The sequence below is a fragment of the Dendrobates tinctorius genome, unplaced genomic scaffold, assembly GCF_039654945.1.
Source record: "Dendrobates tinctorius isolate UK_male_01 unplaced genomic scaffold, ASM3965494v1 ptg000147l, whole genome shotgun sequence".
Classification (NCBI taxonomy): Eukaryota; Metazoa; Chordata; class Amphibia; order Anura; family Dendrobatidae; genus Dendrobates; species Dendrobates tinctorius.
Window position 1 is genome coordinate 9,643,747 of NW_027361814.1, and position 20,781 is coordinate 9,664,527.

At 44.0% G+C, this 20,781-nt stretch overlaps 1 protein-coding gene across 6 annotated transcripts in view; it reads left to right on the forward strand.

Annotated features, from left to right (window-relative positions):
- Positions 1-15,617, forward strand: part of LRRC27 (leucine rich repeat containing 27) — a 321,234-nt gene extending 305,617 nt beyond the window's left edge. For 5 of the 6 annotated variants that reach the window (XM_073546396.1, XM_073546395.1, XM_073546393.1 and 2 more), the window contains 3 exons: positions 8,302-8,417; positions 12,372-12,498; positions 15,337-15,617. In XM_073546396.1, the coding sequence (XP_073402497.1) occupies positions 8,302-8,417; positions 12,372-12,498; positions 15,337-15,483 (390 nt within the window). In that variant the 3' untranslated portion in view covers positions 15,484-15,617. The remainder of the gene's footprint in view (positions 1-8,301; positions 8,418-12,371; positions 12,499-15,336) is intronic. The other variant, XM_073546397.1, reaches the window with a different exon arrangement.
- The last annotated feature ends 5,164 nt before the right edge of the window (positions 15,618-20,781 follow it).

The following is a 20,781-nucleotide window of genomic DNA, read 5'->3' on the forward strand; positions in this document are numbered from 1 at the left end:
GTCATGGAGGCGCAGATGTTCCACGATTTTGTTGATCGGCCACGTGAGGAGCAGCAGCAAATGAGTAAGTTCAACAAAACAAAGTGTTGAAACTTACCTCACATCAAAAAAGGATTTTGGAAGTAACCCCCCTGCCGACCCATAATGGAATTATTGAAGACTCTAGAGTCTCCCGTCCTTCCATAGGCCCCAATGTCAACAATTATAACCTTGTATTGAGGGTCGGCCAGAGCCAACAATACAACAGAAAAGTATTGTTTATAATTGAAGAATTGGGAGCCAGAGTTCGGCGGCTTACGCACCCGGATATATTTGCCATCAAGGGCCCCAATACAATTAGGAAACTGGCAGTCCTCCTCAAAGTCCCTTGATATCCTCAACCAGTCTTCCATCCTGGGCTCGGGCATGATGACTTGATGTAGTCTTGTCCAGATTTCGATACATGTTGACCTGACTATGCCAGATATGGTTGATCTTCCAATCAGAAACTCATGGTGGAGGGCGGCATAAGACAGGCCAGTGGCCAGGAAGCTGTAGAACAACAGAAATGGAACATTTAGAATCCAACATTTTGTACAACAACAGCTAAAAACATAAAAAACATTATAATTTGTTATATCTACTAACACACATATTTTTTCAAGCATAATGACTACAGGATATTCAGTACATAATACACATAATATTCTGGTCCATAAGCTTAAATATATGTGGACTAAGATGAGGGCAAAAAGTGGTACCCAAATAATAAAATACACAGACTTTTGGCAACATATCATGAACATAGAGAATGTGGTTGTGTAGTACATACCGTATTGTGAGTAAAAGTCGCTCCTCTGCAGATATAGCTTTGCGCATCCTTGTGTCCTGAAAGGTTATCCCAGGGCGCACTGTCTCCAAGAGTCGATCAAATGTTGCAAGGCTCATGCGACAGTATTAAAAAAAAATTTCCGGATGATCCCGCAGAGAAGAATAGAGGCGGTGAAAATGACCTCTTGTGAGTCGTTGCCTCAAAAGTGGATGGACCCACATGCGTCTCCTCCTCCGCGGATCCACTATCACTGGGTTTGTTTGACCAAAGCGGCGTGACAAAAGCCAGTGGAAGAGAACCTGCTCAGTTGTGCTGAAACTCAGACTGTCTGCCATGTTGCACAAAGAACACCAACACACCTCGTGAAAGCAAGCTCACAAATGGCCAGAATGGAGGCAGCCACCTGCTACAGAGCCAATAAATAGGGTGCAGACTAATGATTTAAATAGTTAGCAGGCCTCAAAACTGTTAAATGTCAATTTTGCAAGTTGGCGAGAAAATCTCACCATACGGATTACATACAGATGCAGACATGCGCAAAAATACGCGACCACACCTTGATTACGGATGACATACGGAGCACTATTTAGGGGTCATTCGTCCGTATTACACATGTAAACTACGGACTGTATTTTGCGTCGGTTAGTGTGACCCCGGCCTTAGGCTCCATTCCCACCATAAGTATTGGAGTTTATGACGTTGCAGAATTTCTGCTCCTATTCGGCTACATGTGTTATTTCATTACTTTTGTGAGTGTTTCTTTCACGTTTTTGACGCAGAGGTTATTTGTCTTTTTTTGGCGTGTCAGGCTTTAAATAAAGCTGCTTTGTTTTTTATACTTCCTGGTATTTGACTTTTACAAAACTTCAGTGATGCAGGCATGTGTGGATTATATGTGTTTTTAGTGTGTTTATGCTGCAGAATCTCACTAAAAACACAGGTGCCTTTATTTTACCTTCTGATTTTCCACATGTAATGCAACTCTGTGGGGAAAATCTGCACATAAAACCCAGGTGCTCCTACACATTCCACGTATAACAACTTATGCTCCGGCTCCTTCTTTGGTTTTCATGCATTATAATAGCAATAGTTCAGCAATGATACTGAAATAAATGTAAGATGGCGAGTGGTTCCACAAGGCCTTGACGGGGGTGTTAGTGCTATAAATCTACATTTATGATCATACTCATTGTCCGGGTACATTGCTGAAGGCCGTGACTCAGAACATGGTTTATACAATTTATCATCTGGACACTTTGACAAGGACAAGACCTTATTTTAACAGCGTGAGTCAAGTCTCATTATGTTGTTCCAACATGATAGAAAGTACTGGTAGTGGGGATGGCATGTATACCGTAGCATATGGCAGGACACATCGCCTTGTTTTCTACATTTCAGTACTGTGCTTGTAGGAACTCATAAGACTTGATCAATGCAAAGCAATATTAAAATGCATAAGGCCTCATTCAGACACCGGTGTTTCTCATGTAAACAAAAAAATGGTAAGTGTGTCATCAGTGTTTTTGATCCATGTGTCCTTGTTTGCTATCAGTGTGTCATCACTGTTTGATCTGTGTCCTTGTTACCCATCAGTGTTTGATCCGTGTCCTTGTTTCCCATCAGTGTTTGATCCGTGTCCTTGTTTCCCATCAATGTTTGATTCGTGTCTGTTTCCTGTCAGTGTGTCATCAGTGTTTCAACCATGTCCTTGTTTCCTATCAGTGTTTGATCCGTGTCCTTGTTTCCCATTAGTGTTTGATCCGTGTCCTTGTTTCCCATCATTGATTGTTCCGTGTCCTTGTTTCCCATCACTGTGTCATCAGTGTTTGATCTGTGTCTTTGTTTCCCATCAGTGTTTGATCCGTGTGTCCTTGTTTCCTATCAGTGTGTCATCAGTGTTTGATCTGTGTCCTTGTTACCCATCAGTGTTTTGATCCGTGTCCTTGTTTCCCATCAGTGTTTGATCCGTGTCCTTGTTTCCCATCAATGTTTGATTTGTGTCTGTTTCCTGTCAGTGTCATCAGTGTTTCAACCATGTCCTTGTTTCCTATCAGTGTTTGATCCGTGTCCTTGTTTCCCATCAGTGTTTGATCCGTGTCCTTGTTTCCCATCATTGATTGTTCCGTGTCCTTGTTTCCCATCAGTGTGTCATCAGTGTTTGATCTGTGTCTTTGTTTCCCATCAGTGTTTGATCCGTGTGTCCTTGTTTCCTATCAGTGTGTCATCAGTGTTTGATCCATGTCCTTGTTTCCCATCAGTGTTTGTTCTGTGTCCTTGTTTCCCATCAGTGTTTGAGCCGTGTCCTTGTTTCCGATCAGTGTTTGATCTGTGTCCTTGTTTCCTATCAGTGTGTCATCAGTGTTTGATCCATGTCCTTGTTTCCCATCAGTGTTTGTTCTGTGTCCTTGTTTCCTATAAGTGTGTCATCAGTGTTTGATAGGAAACAAGGACACACGGATCAAACACTGATGACACACTTATAGGAAACAAGGACACAGAACAAACACTGATGGGAAACAAGGACATGGATCAAACCCTGATGACACACTGATAGGAACCAAGGACACATAACAAACACTGAGCCGTGTCCTTGTTTCCTATCAGTGTGTCATCAGTGTTTGAGCCGTGTCCTTGTTTCCTATCAAACACTGATGACACACTGATAGGAAACAAGGACACAGAACAAACACTGATGGGAAACAAGGACATGGATCAAACACTGATGACACACTGATAGGAAACAAGGACACATGGATCAAACACTGATGGGAAACAAGGACATGGATCAAACACTGATGACACACTGATAGGAAACAAGGACACACGGATCAGTGTGTCATCAGTGTTTGATCCTTGTCCTTGTTTCCCATCAGTGTTTGTTCTGTGTCCTTGTTTTCCATCAGTGTTTGCTCCGTGTCCTTGTTTCCCATCAGTGTTTGTTCTGTGTCCTTGTTTCCCATCAGTGTTTGTTCTGTGTCCTTGTTTCCCATCAGTGTTTGATCCGTGTCCTTGTTTTCCATCAGTGTTTGTTCTGTGTCCTTGTTTCCCATCAGTGTTTGATCTGTGTCCTTGTTTCCCATCAGTGTTTGATCCGTGTCTGTTACCTGTCAGTGTGTCATCAGTGTTTGAACCATGTCCTTGTTTCCTATCAGTGTTTGATCCGTGTCCTTGTTTCCCATCAGTGTTTGATCCGTGTCCTTGTTTCCCATCATTGTTTGATCCGTGTCCTTGTTTCCCATCAGTGTGTCATCAGTGTTTGATCCATGTCCTTGTTTCCCATCAGTGTGTTCCGTGTGTCCTTGTTTCCTATCAGTGTGTCATCAGTGTTTGATCCATGTCCTTGTTTCCCATCAGTGTTTGTTCTGTGTTCTTGTTTCCCATCAGTGTTTGATCTGTGTCCTTGTTTCCTATCAGTGTTTGATCTGTGTCCTTGTTTCCTATCAGTGTGTCATCAGTGTTTTATCCGTGTCCTTGTTTCCTATCAGTGTGTCATCAGTGTTTGATCCGTGTCCTTGTTTCCCATCAGTGTTTGTTCTGTGTCCTTGTTTCCCATCAGTGTTTGATCCGTGTCCTTGTTTCCTATCAGTGTTTGATCCGTGTCCTTGTTTCCTATCAGTGTGTCATCAGTGTTTGATCCGTGTCCTTGTTTCCTATCAGTGTGTCATCAGTGTTTGATCCGTGTCCTTGTTTCCCATCAGTGTTTGTTCTATGTCCTTGTTTCCCATCAGTGTTTGATCCGTGTGTCCTTGTTTCCAATCAGTGTGTCATCAGTGTTTGATCCATGTCCTTGTTTCCCATCAGTGTTTGATCCGTGTGTCCTTGTTTCCTATCAGTGTGTCATCAGTGTTTGATCCGTGTTCTTGTTTCCCATCAGTGTTTGTTCTGTGTCCTTGTTTCCTATCAGTGTTTGATCTGTGTCCTTGTTTCCTATCAGTGTGCCATCAGTGTTTGATCCGTGTCTTTGTTTCCTATCAGTGTTTGTTCTGTGTCCTTGTTTCCCATCAGTGTTTGATCCATGTCCTTGTTTCCTATCAGTGTGTCATCAGTGTTTGATCCATGTCCTTGTTTCCCATCAGTGTTTGATCCATGTCCTTGTTTCCTATCAGTGTGTCATCAGTGTTTGATCCATGTCCTTGTTTCCCATCAGTGTTTGTTCTGTGTCCTTGTTTCCTATAAGTGTGTCATCAGTGTTTGATAGGAAACAAGGACACACGGATCAAACACTGATGACACACTTATAGGAAACAAGGACACAGAACAAACACTGATGGGAAACAAGGACATGGATCAAACCCTGATGACACACTGATAGGAACCAAGGACACATAACAAACACTGAGCCGTGTCCTTGTTTCCTATCAGTGTGTCATCAGTGTTTGAGCCGTGTCCTTGTTTCCTATCAAACACTGATGACACACTGATAGGAAACAAGGACACAGAACAAACACTGATGGGAAACAAGGACATGGATCAAACACTGATGACACACTGATAGGAAACAAGGACACATGGATCAAACACTGATGGGAAACAAGGACATGGATCAAACACTGATGACACACTGATAGGAAACAAGGACACACGGATCAGTGTGTCATCAGTGTTTGATCCTTGTCCTTGTTTCCCATCAGTGTTTGTTCTGTGTCCTTGTTTTCCATCAGTGTTTGCTCCGTGTCCTTGTTTCCCATCAGTGTTTGTTCTGTGTCCTTGTTTCCCATCAGTGTTTGTTCTGTGTCCTTGTTTCCCATCAGTGTTTGATCCGTGTCCTTGTTTCCCATCAGTGTTTGTTCTGTGTCCTTGTTTCCCATCAGTGTTTGATCTGTGTCCTTGTTTCCCATCAGTGTTTGATCCGTGTCTGTTACCTGTCAGTGTGTCATCAGTGTTTGAACCATGTCCTTGTTTCCTATCAGTGTTTGATCCGTGTCCTTGTTTCCCATCAGTGTTTGATCCGTGTCCTTGTTTCCCATCAGTGTTTGATCCGTGTCCTTGTTTCCCATCATTGTTTGATCCGTGTCCTTGTTTCCCATCAGTGTGTCATCAGTGTTTGATCCATGTCCTTGTTTCCCATCAGTGTGTTCCGTGTGTCCTTGTTTCCTATCAGTGTGTCATCAGTGTTTGATCCATGTCCTTGTTTCCCATCAGTGTTTGTTATGTGTTCTTGTTTCCCATCAGTGTTTGATCTGTGTCCTTGTTTCCTATCAGTGTTTGATCTGTGTCCTTGTTTCCTATCAGTGTGTCATCAGTGTTTTATCCGTGTCCTTGTTTCCTATCAGTGTGTCATCAGTGTTTGATCCGTGTCCTTGTTTCCCATCAGTGTTTGTTCTGTGTCCTTGTTTCCCATCAGTGTTTGATCCGTGTCCTTGTTTCCTATCAGTGTTTGATCCGTGTCCTTGTTTCCTATCAGTGTGTCATCAGTGTTTGATCCGTGTCCTTGTTTCCTATCAGTGTGTCATCAGTGTTTGATCCGTGTCCTTGTTTCCCATCAGTGTTTGTTCTATGTCCTTGTTTCCCATCAGTGTTTGATCCGTGTGTCCTTGTTTCCAATCAGTGTGTCATCAGTGTTTGATCCATGTCCTTGTTTCCCATCAGTGTTTGATCCGTGTGTCCTTGTTTCCTATCAGTGTGTCATCAGTGTTTGATCCATGTTCTTGTTTCCCATCAGTGTTTGTTCTGTGTCCTTGTTTCCTATCAGTGTTTGATCTGTGTCCTTGTTTCCTATCAGTGTGCCATCAGTGTTTGATCCGTGTCTTTGTTTCCTATCAGTGTTTGTTCTGTGTCCTTGTTTCCCATCAGTGTTTGATCCATGTCCTTGTTTCCTATCAGTGTGTCATCAGTGTTTGATCCATGTCCTTGTTTCCCATCAGTGTTTGATCCATGTCCTTGTTTCCTATCAGTGTGTCATCAGTGTTTGATCCATGTCCTTGTTTCCTATCAGTGTGTCATCAGTGTTTGTTCTGTGTCCTTGTTTCCCATCAGTGTGTCATCAGTGTTTTTCATGGATGGATAAATAAATGCATTACAAAGCTTCTTCTATACTTTGCAATGTTAAACACAGACAATGCACTGATGCCACCCGTGTGCTGTACGTGTTTATCACGGACTCATAGACTTGTATAGTCCCTTTTCATCCGTGACACCTGAAAAAACGGACATGTGAACAGCACCATACACTATAATGGGTGCGTATTGTATATGTGAAAACCATGTATTGATCAAATACGTACAACACGGACGTCTGACTAAGGCCTAAAAGGGTTTAGGGGTAAAAAAAAAAAAAAAAGTTTTACAAAATGCTCAAATAGGGTTAAAGAAATAAGTCATAGTCACCTTGCCAGTCCCCCACTACTGCTTTTACTATACAAAAGGGTGTGTGGAACATTCCCCTCAATGTGTTCTCTTCTGTTGTACATTTATTCTGTGCAGTACAGGTGATACATTACTTTGGGGCGGCACGGTGACTCAGTGGTTTGGGGTCCTGGGTTCGAATCCCACCAAGGACAACATCTGCAAGGAGTTTGTATGTTCTCCCCGTGTTTGCGTGGGTTTCCTCCAGGCACTCCGGTTTCCTCCCACACTCCAAAGACATACTGATAAGGAATTTAGATTGTGAGCCCCATCGGGGACAGTGATGAAAATGTGTGCAAATTGTAAAGCACTGCGGAATATGTTAGCGCTATATAAAAATAAAGATTATTATTATTTGTGCTTTTCATGCCGCAGTGACGGCAGTATTTTTTCATCGGTATATTTTGTCTCAATATTTTTAAGCCAAAGCCAGAAGTAGATCCAAGACACATGGTACAATTTTAAATAAAACACAAAATACTAAACAAAATACTGCTGTGTGAAAGTGGACTTAGACTGTGTTCACACCACATTTGGTGTGTGTGCAGGATAATGCTCCCAAATGGGTCCATCGACCCTTAGGTTATGGTCACGCAAGGCAGTTTTCCCACAGCATATTCCATTACCAGTGAAGGGGATGGGATTCTACCAAATTTGTACCAAATGTTTTACTAAAAACAGACTGAAACATGCTTCAAAAGAGTAATATATCGATAATAAGAAATCCAAAATCGGCAGATATAAAGTTATTTATTATCAATGCAAACGGTTCCATTCAGGACAGAGGACATCTTGGTAAAATCTATTAAAGGAATTTTTCAAGAATTTTTGTTTTTAGCCCATTGGCTTTCAAAGGTTAAAAGAACAAACGGAGGATTGCTCACCAGCCCTTGCTCCGCTGTCGGCTCTCCGCCACTGCTTACACATGTGACTGCTGCAGCCAATCCCTCCCACAGGGACTACTTGTAACTGTACCAGTTCTGGCCTTAAATGCTAAACTGTTTTTTTTTTATTAATGTGTATTGATATTTTTGACTCTTTTGTATAATAGTTGATCTTATGCAATATATAATTTTTGTTGTGAATTAATATATTCCCATAGAAATAACTTTTTTCTCCGATCCCCGGTCATTACACACACCTAGGTGCCCACCACTGCTCCTCCTTTTGCCACAGATCTGGACACATCCCATCACAAGACTAGCCGGGATAAGCAGAAGAGTCGTCCAGTCGAAAAGCAGGAAATGATGGAGAAAGCAAGGTTTGTTTCATCAACAGTGATCATATTCAGGGTGTTAAAATGTAAGCCAATCGTTAGATGCCCTGCGGTACGGCCAGATGTATGCTCGCCAGGATCTTTTTCAAAGTCCCAAACACAAAAAAATGAAAGTTGCTGTGTATTAATTATGTTGCTGCAGAACTTATTGCTTAGTTCCGCGTTATTGAGGGTCCGTAAAAATAAATAACAACATTATTTCTTCAGTGTATGTCGTAGAGAAAAATTGTATAATCCATAAAGACATCTCCAGAGAGGGGACATATTACCCTCTGTAAGGTGGCTGTTAGACACATAGTGGATGGCAGACAAACCTGGAGTAATGCTTTAGCACATATAGGACTAAAAGGGGTTAATCGGCCATGATAGGTTGATTATGAGCAGCTGAACGGCTGCTCACCATATCTCCACCCCTGGGTGTGGTTCATTTAATAAAATGAGACCTGTTTGTTTGTGTGCATGGAGGTCTGCAGATCTCCTGGATTTGAGTACCTTTGCTAATGGTCTAAGAAACTGGACTCTAAGCCAGGCAGGCTACCCAGAATTATTGTAAGGACTTTTCATTTTGTGTTGTACTTTGAGCCGGACAAGGGTTGTATTTGAGTTTCCTGCGATGTGGTTTATGGGGACTGAAATAAACCAGCCGAACTTTTAAATAGAAACGGTTCCTGTGATACCTCATGTCGCTCCCAAGTGAGTAGCACTTTTACACCTCACATTGAACATATGGAATTAATTACAAATAGGGAAGTCAGGAAGAATTGACACTTCAACCTCCATTGAAGTATGACCTCATGCCATGAGCAGGTAATTACAACAGGGGATCAATCGGCTCAGAGCCACCAAGGATTCATATACTCAGAGGCGGACAAGTACAATTCCCTTGGCAAGTGCTTCCTGACTCTCTGGAGCCAGTGGTCAGTGATCATTATTAAGGTTTGCATCGATACCATATTTATGGGAGATATATTTTCAGCATAGTGACAAAGTGACGAACATAATGCATTCACTCACATCACCGTAAGGCCAGTCTAACGCCTTCAACTTAATTTTGGAAAGTTAGATGATGCTATCCATGCCATGTTTCATCTCTATAGAAAAGTAAAATCGTGATAGGAAACATGTCAAAAATATCTTCTGCCTGGGACCTCCAGGGGGCAAAGATATCCTGAAAGTTGGAGATCTCAATCTTCTAAAGACCTAGCTCATCCCACGACACAGCTTGCTGTGGTTTTGTCTGTTGACCTACAAGGAGAGCTTCCTTCCGCTAATCTCTGAGCCATTTCTGTGACACAGATTTAGTACTTTTCTTGTTACCCCTTTTATTTCATGTGATTATATAAAACGTATTGTTTTGTTCCCATATTGTAACATTTTGTGTATTTTTTTTTTAAAACACTGCTTACGTTTCAGGATTAAATATATCAAATTTAATAGCTCCGGTCCTCTTGCTCTGTAAACTGCACCCCTGAAGCCATGCGTTATCAGTCGGGTGTCCAGTCGGCCTGTATAAATGATTGGTGGTGGCAGCTAGTTTTTCGTGGGTTATTGGTGAGCTTGGCGGTGACCTTATATATTCCATGCTTTGGAATCAGATGTGTATATACTACACGTTCATTAGGAGCCCCCTAATATCTGGCCTAGTAGTGAAAGCAGCTTCGTCCATCAATGGTCAGCCATTTGTATAATTGTCTTGATGACTGGAGGCGGTGGAGTGCTGGTACGTTATCATCTCACAACAGCGGGGAGCTATCTGCGGCATCTCCCATTTGTTCCCTGACAGCGGAGTTTAGACCTGGGAAGTCAGAAGATGAGAAAAGTTTGCAGGATTTTTTTTCAGTATGAAACCATGAATCCTCAGGGATACGGTGGCTATGAATTATATCCAAGGCTTCCATGGTGTCTGGATAAACCACATGGTTTATTGTAAACTAATCAAAAGTCCAGGGGAAAGACCACAGATACGACTAATGCAATGGATAAGATAAGAGGCAGAATCCAAATATGGGTAGACCAGACAGATGTAGAAGACAGAAACTAGAAATAACAATAGTAGGTCAGCGGGAGTGATTTGGGTCCAGTAGCTATTGCATACAGGTGGATGACACTAGTGCGATGTGCGGATTGGAACAATCACCAACTTTATGTATTCTGTAACCCACTTCTGAGCATATTGGGGGCAGACATGTTAGGCTAGAAAGCAGGTAGGTCATCACTATCCAATCGGTGAGGGTTTGACACCATCAGCTGTCATCAGCTCCGGCGGTCGGATGTAAACATCAAACAAAACCACACGGCACATCTCTGCACACCATGTAGTGGTCATTCCCGGATCTGCCGCACAGCTCCTATTCACGTCAGTATGAGCTGACCTCCACGGCATTAGAAGGGCCATAAGGCCAGGATCACACTACCGTGGGTGATGCGAGAAACTCGCACGAATCTCTCGCATGAACACCCGGCACTGAGGATCAGAGCTGCGGCTGTGTGTATTTCTATGCAGCCGCAGCTCCGGTCCTGAGTGCCGGCGGCAGTGCCGGGTGTTGTTGCAAGAGAATTGTGCAAATTTCTCGCATCACCCACGGTAGTGTGATCCCGGCCTTACACTGGTGTCATCTCCATTCTCTATTTACATGTGTTTGCAGCTGAAGCTTAAAGCAGCTGATCCTTAGACTGGATATTAGGCCACCAGACCTGCAGCAGTCCGTCGTTTTATGATATGCCGAATTGGGGAGTAACAAACCATTATCCAATATATCTTGGGTGCCTTTAAAATAATCGATCTAGTCCTCTCCTGCTCTCACTACCTGAAAACTACCATAAGATGACATCCGAGAATAGGAGGATAAGACTAATCTTTCTTGCATTTCCTTTTTTTTATTACAAATCAATCTGTCCAATCTGTTCTTCGATTTCTTCTGCTCTCTGGCATCATCCGTACCTGTTTGTAATACTTGTCTGGGAATAGGATATACAGTAAAGGGAGGTCCATCAGTAGGCAGCGACTGAAATTATCACAGTAACTGGTACTTGCTAGTCTTGATCAAAAACATATGGAAGATGTCGACCTAACGGCCTCGTAAGTACCGTAGTTTGTGGCCGCTGCACCACAGCCTTGTGAATCTCCTACCTGCCGGTTCCCCAGTGACTCCTCTGATTAGTACGCCTGTCACAGCGTTATGTCGTGTCGTGAGCATGATGTTGTACTGGGCCTACAACTCATAAGAAGCCATGGGGATGCCGACAGACAGTAGCAGGTTGCAGGGAGACCACAGACTACCAACAAGGCCAGTGGACCAAGGTTCTACAGATCTTTTTGATCAACTCTGGTATCTATCGAAGCTCCTGTCCCTCCAGTGCCGCCTCTCTGCTGTTCTTCAGAGGTTGGGTTTTTTTACAGAGTAGCCACAGTGACCTCCCATCTACAACATGTGTCTGCTGCTGCCAATCACCGGACCCAGCAGTCATGCCAAGGTAGAGACCAGTGATCGGCTACAGCAGTCTCGTGTTGTAGATGGGACATGACTGCTGGAGCCTTGTCAACAAATAAGGGTGTGGACCGGAGGAAAGGCGTTATTCGGGTGGCATAGGGCTTAAGTGGGTAAGCACTGCTTTTTCCAAGCTCTTTTTCATTTTATTTTTTTTCGTAAAATGTCCTCTTTAATTTCACTGATAACAAATTATGATTTTTTTTTTTATACGGCAGAATTAGTTTGCGTAGCTTGTCTTAGTTTCGCAGAGCACTTCACTATTATGCCAGGGTGCACGTCCATACACAGTGACATTCATGCCAGTTTGTAATAAGGGCTTTTTATTGATGGATTTTCTGACAGCCCGTTCCTTTGGCGAGTATCCCAAAAACAAAATAGGCCAATGTTGTCTGTTATAAGACAAGAAGATCATTGTGCCATAAATTAGTAATCTGTCTTATATGCATAGAGCCTCTAGAGACCTCCGACTGGAACACCGCATCAAACAACATATCCAGAGCATGCAGGAGAGGAAGAAAAACCCCAAGCGTTCAGCGCAGGAAGAAATGGAGGCAGCGAGGAAAGAATTAGAAGTGGTGAGTCACGCTCCAGTTCACTAAACTGGTGAATTGCCTTCATACATAATCATCTATTTAATCCTTCACTGAGACAGTGAGACCACAATGATAAAGAAATATGTGCTTGTAAGCAGGACAGAACTGCAGTGTGTAGCCAATTGACCCTTAAAGGGAATCTGTCACCAGGTGTTTGCTACCTATTCTGAGAGCAGCATAATGTAGGTGAAGAGTTCCTGATTCCAGTGATATCACTTACTAGGCTGATTGCTCTAAGATCACTGTTTTATCATCAGATTATCACCAGCGGACTAGTAAACCAGCTGTCATGTAGTCTACTCATGCTCCCACCAATGGTTGGCATCTTTCTGCCTATGCACAGTGTACACAGAAAGCTTCCAATTAGCGGAATGGATGGGGTGATACAGAGCTCAGCATTTAGAGAACTGATAGATCTTCAGCAAGTAAAAATAGGTTTTATTAAAACTGCAGCAAGCAGCCCAGTAAGTGACACATAGCTGGAATCAGGGTGTCTGACCTTACATCGGGCTTCTCTCAGATGGAGTAGCTAAAACCTGGTTGTGACGCTGAGTCACTTCTCTCGGAGACTCCGTGAGTAGGGATAGTAAAGGAGTCCAAGGTCAATAACCAGTAGGGTACATCATAAACAGAGGAAAGAGACAAAGGTATAGTCAAGTAACGGGCCAAAGTCAAAATACCAGTATAGTGAATTAGAGCAAAGGGGTTAAACAGATGGATAGTCAGAACAAGGTCCAAGGTCAGGCAGCAATAGATCATCAAGCAAAGCACTTGGCATGGAGAAAACAAACCACACTGAGCTGAAGCTACAGCTGGCAGCTGTCTGGGACTAACAGCCCAATTAAGTAGCTGAGTAATCAAGGGAACAGGGAGTACCTGATGAGCGCTCAGCTCAAATTGGATGGCCAAGCTGTCAATCAAAACACAGACAGATCAGCACTCCCCTGCACCAGACTGGATGACTAAGCTGTCAATCACTGCTTCCTAAGAGACACTGAGGGGTGGAATCGTTACACTGGCAACTGATTCTTTTTAACAGGTCTCCATGCTCTCGGATAGTGCATTAACTGACACACACTGCAGGATTAATGGGGAGAAGGTCATTATGGAGCAGAGCGTCATCAGAGAAGCGTCTGATGACGTGCTGTTACAGTCACCTGACTGCTGCAGCCAGCCACAGACTTCGTCGGTTCTGTGACATCTGTACAACACAGTCATCACTTCGAAAGCCAATGCCGAACATTGAGGCAGCCTGCGTTAAATACAACAGGTTGCAACAACCCATGCCTAAGAAAAAAAAATGACAACAGACACAGACAACCCCTGTAACGGTTACGCAGCAATATGCAGGCACAGATCTTGTTGGTAACGTCACCATGGAGGCACTGTACTTGGCGGTTATCCTTCTCTCCATCTATTTACAGACACTAGACATGGCAGTTTCTCTCGGCATTTACTCTTTTATATGTTGAGCCATAACGAGCAATATTCACCACTCACAAATTCAGTCCAAGTCCTCTCAGGCTTCAAGCAGCACACCTTATACAAACACGCCTGTGCAGTCAACAGTTTTTCTAGTCATTTTCACTACTGGACTTCTGCTGTGGGCCATGGTCCCTCCTTGCTGTCTCAGACCCTGAAGGCTTATAATTTGGGCCATTGCTCACTCCTAAAGACATATGCACACTTGATCTTTTAGATGCCGAGTTTTCCCAGGTGAAGGCACTTCAGGAAAACACCAGCGCATCATCAGATTTTGCTACCGTTCTCTTCATACATGCAGCCTTATTTTCCGTCTTCTCTTCTTGGGTGGTGTCTCCTAGATCTGTTTTCTTTATGGGTGCAGCCTCTCATCCCTTGTCTCTTCTAGTGTGGAGTCTCCTTGCTCTGTTCTCATCATGGGTGGAGCCTCCCATCTCTCTTTTCTTCTAAGGTGAAGTCGCTTTGCTCTCTTCACTTCATGGGTGGAGCCTCCCATCTCTTTTGTCTTCAAGAGTGCAATCTCTTTGCTATGTTCTCTTCATGGATGGAGCCTCCCAACCTTCTCTTCTTGGGTGGCGTCTCCTTGCTGTGTTGTCTTCATACATGCTGCCTCCCATCCCTCTTCTCTTCGTGGTTGGAGTTTCCTTGCTCTGTTCTCTTCATGGGTGGAGCCTTCCATCCCTCTTCTTGGGTGGAGTCTTTTTGCTCTGTTCACTTCATGGGTGCAGCTTCCCAATCTTCTTCTCTTCTTGGGTGGAGTCTTTTTGTTCTGTTCTTTTCGTAGGTGGAGCTTCCCAACCTTCTCTTCTTGGGTGGAGTCTTTTTGCTCTGTTTTCATAGGTGTAGCTTCCCAACCTTCTTCTCTTCTTGGGTGGAGTCTTTTTGCTCTGTTCTCTTCATGGGTGGAGCTTCGCAACCTTCTTTTCTTCTTGGGTGGAGTCTTTTTGCTCTGGTCTCTTCATGGGTGGAGCCTCCCAACCTTCTCCTCTTGGATGGAGTCTCCTTGCTGTGTTCTCTTCATACATGCAGCCTCCCAATGTTCTCTTCTTGGATGTAGTCTCCTTGCTCTTTTCTCTTCATGGGTGGATTCTCACTGCCTGTTCTTAGCCTCTTTTCATACCATAGTCTTAAAACCTCAAATGTAAACCGTCATGGGAGACAAGACTCAGTGGTCACTTAAACAGGAAGTGAAGTCATGTGAGTGACAGATGCAGAGAGGAAAACATTGTAAGCAGAAGAGGGAAAATGACTGCAATAATGCTCCATAACGTGTCCTGTCTGTTACAGTGCTCATGTGTTGTTGTATTCCTTAACTATTTCTCATGTTTATATTTCAAGGCTTCGTTGCTTCAAGCAGAAATATTACAGCAGAAACGAGAACGAGATGCCGCTTTGGAATATCGATTTACTGCCTTCACGGGTGAAGCTTGCCCGAGTGATGTACCAGGAGGAGGACCACAGAACGTCTTTGCAGTGACATTGTGATATATATTCTGCAACTGTTTGTTTTAAAACAAAATTCTGATTTGTAATTTTCTTCTCTCAGTACAAAAATTGGAACACAGACTCTACTGACCAGATTGTGAAATTATAAAAATCTACTTTGTTTCCATCTTGAATTTATCCTGACATGCCGGTTAAAAAAAAACACAATTCTGTCGCATCTTTTGTGACTTTGCGTTATGCTGTTTCTTTGTTATTCCTCCTGTAAATGTATGAAAACCTATTGGATATTAGCATCCCACTTGTCAGTAGGATATGACCCTACACTGTGACACTGCCGCCATTGATTGGACAGTTGGAAAACGCCCATTTAACATGTTTAAATAAATATTTATAAACAATTTGGAAACAACATTCTAAACAAATATTTTCAGGAGGAATACCAGAGGAGCAATAGCTGTTATTTGGTGGATGGTGGATCAGGTACAGATGAAAGAGGTTGTCCACGATTAGAAAAACATGGGTTCTTTTTTTTTTTAAACAGCACCACCCCTTACCATGTATTGAGTCGGGTATTGAAACTCAGCCCTATTAAAGTGAATACATCTCAGTTGCAATACTATACACAGCCCTTCATCAGGAGTGGCTCTGTTTCTGAAAGAAAGCAGCCACATTCTTCTAATTCAGGGGGACCTGTCAGCTCCACTGACATGTCTGTTTTATTAAAGGGAATCTGTCACCGGAAGTTGCAGGCCTATGTAAATGGCCTGGGTCCGGTCCGATGGGCGGTGTTTATTTTTTCTCCACCCCATCCGTGGCCCCGTCCGCGCTCTTCTCCGGTATTCTCCATTGTGCGCAAAGCAATCTTGCTTTGCGCACGCGCAGTATGTTTTGCCCAACTGTTGGCAAAGCCAAAAATCATTACTGCGCATGTGCCGGTACACTATGTCCTGGAAGTATTTCGCTGTGTTCCGGGACATAGTGTACCGGCACATGCGCAGTAATGATATTCGGCTTTGTCCGCAGTTGGGCAAAGCATACTGCGTGTGCGTGAAGCAAGATTGCTTTGCGCACGCGCGAACGATGGAGAAGAATACTGGAGAAGAGTGCGGACGGGAGCCACGGATGGGGTGGAGAAAAAAAAAGAAGAAACACCGCCCATCGGACCGGACCCAGGCCATTTACATAGGCCTGCAACTTCGGTGACAGATTCCCTTTAATAAAACAGACATGTCAGTGGAGCTGACAGGTCCCCCTGAATTAGAAGAATGTGGCTGCTTTCTTTCAGAAACAGAGCCATTCCTGATGAAGGGCTGTGTATAGTATTGCAACTGAGATGTATTCACTTTAATAGGGCTGAGTTTCAATACCCGACTCAATACATGGTAAGGGGTGGTGCTGTTTAGAAAAACATGGGTTCTTTTTTTTTTTAATCGTGGACAACCTCTTTCATCTGTACCTGATCCACCATTTTGACAAAGGAATCTATCCCTTTTTCATGGTCTCTATTGTAGAATATTAGGACAGTTGTATAATATTGTATTGTATATGATGGAGGAATTATAAGAGGTTTGATAAATAAGTAAGGACAGTAAAAGTGTGGAAAAATTAGAAGGATTTTGTATTCGGGGAAGAGGCTGATATGTTCTGCATGGTTGGTGGCCTGAGGGCAGGATTATGTAGGTAACCTGCTATTAGTGGGAATGGTTGACATCTCGGTGCGGGGCTTACTGCATAAACTACAAGTGAAGCTTTCACGTCTGCCACAAGCAAGCACAAGTCTTTGATCAATTATTACACCAGGGTTAAACCCTAGAAGCAGATTTGGACAAACCTGTTTGTGGCAGACGCCTCGGGAATGTTTCCATATGCAAGAAATACATTTTTACAATAAAAGTAAGTATAGGTTTTCATTTTTAGCTTTTCTTCTTCACTCATTGTACTGGCCACTACCAATTTGAACGCCTTCTCATGTCTCCACGGCGAATCAAGTCAGGTTCTCGCCTAAAGGAGCTGTCCCACAAAAGACAATTCTTAATATCTATCCACATGATAGGTGAGATATGGTGGGAACCCCACCGATCACTACAACTGGAGTCCTGAATGAAGCCGCGATAAAAAAAAATGCCCAGCTTCTCCATTCCAGATCTATGGAGCTGATGGAAACAAGAGTTCTCACGTGGCTGTCTCCATCGCATTGACTTTCGATGGATCTTGGCACTGGGTGTGCATAGCTTCTACCCCATTAAACTCAACCTTTTTTTGGTGATCAGACATTGATGACATGTGCTGAGGATCAGTGATAAATGTTAATTGTGGAGCAACCCCTTTAGTGTAATTGTAAACATTAAGGCCTCGATTCATCATGACTGACATAGAGGCAGGGTGGAGTGCAAGGCGCCTGATTCATTAAGAGGTGCCCGACTCTGACTAGAGCAAGTTTTGTGGTGTGATGTACACCACCACTCATCACAAGTTTGACTCGGGGGCTTCACCATGTCCTGTCCCATCCCAGCTTCGACCACTTTGTGGGAGCTGGGCTAAACTGACATGAAAATACCAAAAGTTGCAAGCATTTTTTATGACTTTTCAAAACTTTTTAACAACTGTTTTTTTAGCTTTGATGAATCGAGGTCTTTATTTCAGAGAGTTCAAAGTTAGTCACTGTTATACAGCCTTAATGAAGACCTCCTGCTACCGCTTATAGTGGAGCTAATTGTACATAGATTACACAGCTTTCCTTTCAATGCAATAATTAGTCCATATACATTAAAGGTCATAAACACCTATGACATGGAAAAAAGTGAAATTTTAAGTTTCATTCTTCAATATTCCGACCTTGTGAAAGATGCTAGCTAATCCAGTTCTGGAAAAGCATTCTTTAGACAGATGAAACTAAGATCAACATGTTCCAGAATGATGGGTGAATAAAGTATGGAGAAGACTAAGGAATGATTCATGATCCAAAACACACCGCATCCTTTGTAAAACATGGTGGAGGCATTGTGATGGGATGGGCATGCATGGCTTCCAATGGACTGGGCCACAAGTGTTTATTGATGGCGTAACCGAAGACAGAAGTATCCGCGTGAATTCTGAAGTGTACAGGCAGGGTGGTGGCCAAAGACCTGAAGGGGCATGACTAGAAGCCTCGCCAAATCCGACCACGGACATGTGGCAGGTGACGACACCGCAGTCCGTGGAGAGACGAGGGAGGTGATCCAGGTGCTAGTCCAGGCCTGACCTTGGGTAGATGACGGCTGACCCCTTAGGAGCGGATAGCTGGAATGGCCCGGGGAAATGTGCAACAGATGCAGACAGATGGAGCAGATGACAGGAACCGCAGGTGCAGACAAGACAGTCTAACGGAGAGGTGAGCACTGACGGGTGCAGCTGACTCTGCTGCCATTGAGGTGAGCACTGACAGGTGCAGCTGTCTCTGCTGCCGTTGAGATGCGGACTGGCGGGTGCAGCTGGCTCTGCTACCGTTGAAGTACTGATGGGTGCAGCTGGCTCAGCTGCCGTTGAGATGAGCACTGGCAGGTGCAGCTGGCTCTGCTACCGATAAAGGAATGTAAGGGGATAAGATTCGTTGAAAGCAGTGAAGAGCCGGAGGCAGAAAAGGGGTTAACAGGATTTACTAGAACAGGCTATTATCATACAAGGAATACTCCACACAGGGAGACAAGATCAGTAACGACAACAGCAGGATTTGCACACAAACACAATATTTGAGAAAAAGGTGTATGAAAAAGATAACCGCCTGCAGTTCTTGGGGTAAGACTAGAACATCTCCCGCCGATGTCGTAGATCGTGGACAGTGTCTCTGGCTCTGTTACGGATGAACGAAAAGCACCATCTCCCAACTGTATCCGGTCCCGCTTGGCTTGAGTGCGCTGGAACGTAGAAACAGTCCTTTATGTGGATTCCTATGGAATGGTGCCGAACGCGAACTGCATGCACGCTCGCAGGCCGTGGCAGCCTGCGACCCTCTGAAGTAGTCTCTAGGAACGGAGAAAGTCAGATTGTCTCTCACTGAGGGCGGAAAGGAGCCGTCCAGCAAGGAAGGGTCTGAAGACAGCTCAGTAGGGACACAGTCATTTTGCAAGTCAGATTGCTGGGGGACAGATGAGGAGTTAGCAGTCGGAGCAGTGGGGAGGGAGTCAACCTCCTTGTTCTCCTGTCGCCTTCCCGCCAAATCTCCCTCGTTCCTGCGCTCAGTCCCTTTTATCTCCCCCATGCCCCCTGCTGTCCAGTGCAAAGGTCCTCCCCACCCAGAAGAACCTTCCCCTGGCAACAGTGGCGACAGTCCCAATAGTTCCGGCCCCAAAGCGCACCGGAAACTGCTGAATCTGTCCCGTCTCATCTTCTTACAGGAAGCACTGGCGGGTGCAGCAGACTCAGATGCAAGTACAGGGACCTGAGAAATGACAAGCGTGTTAGGAATAAACTCACAACATTACATAGGCACTTCCATGTTGGAGGAGGCGGTTTGAATAGAAACAGACCTCCAGCTATTGGCTGGGGACACTTTAGAGGAACGCGTGCAGCCCCTTTAAGAAAGAGGAAGGGTGCGTGTGCACACTCTAAGCACAGTGCCTGGAGACCTGCTAGAAGTGTGTGCACCCCGGGCAGCAGCAGACCCGGAAGGGGCAGGACGGGAGCCTTGGCGATGAGTACACTGATGTCTCTGTAGGGAGAGAGAGACTGGAGGCAGAGATGCAGACGCTACACACAGAATGCGAAATCTAAAAATTAACTGATAATAAAAATATTCTAAAGCAGTTGTGGGAGCAGATTCTACAACCACATACAATTACAAGAGTTGGTGTGAATCCATTTGCAGCTTCTGGTCAAGCAGCCAGATCAGCAATCTCTGGCCGCTGGTAGGAAGCTGTGGGAACGTCCTCCTGGCATCCGTGGCTCTTCTTTTAGCGGGCATGGTGCAATGATAAATGTGCATCATGCCGCAACGTTGATGTCACGCTAGGTCAGCTAATCAAATGAAGACTTACGGATGCCAGGAGGTAGGAGGCGGCTCTCATAGCTCCCATCCAATGGCTACAGATCACCGTCATGGCCGATAGGTCATGTCTTGCAAATCAATTTGGACCAAGTCTACCCACAACCTTCTAAGGCTATGTTAACATACTGGGTTTTCTAGAAGAATTTTGAAGTGGATCCCGCTCTAAAATCCACAAAAAAGTCCCTTCTCAAATATTCTCTGAATATTATTTTTGTTCATTTCAATGGACGATGCATAGTGCTATGGCCAGTTTTTGTTAAACATCGCCATGGAGAAAAAGAAGAGAAATATCACTTTTTTGGAGACAGATTCCT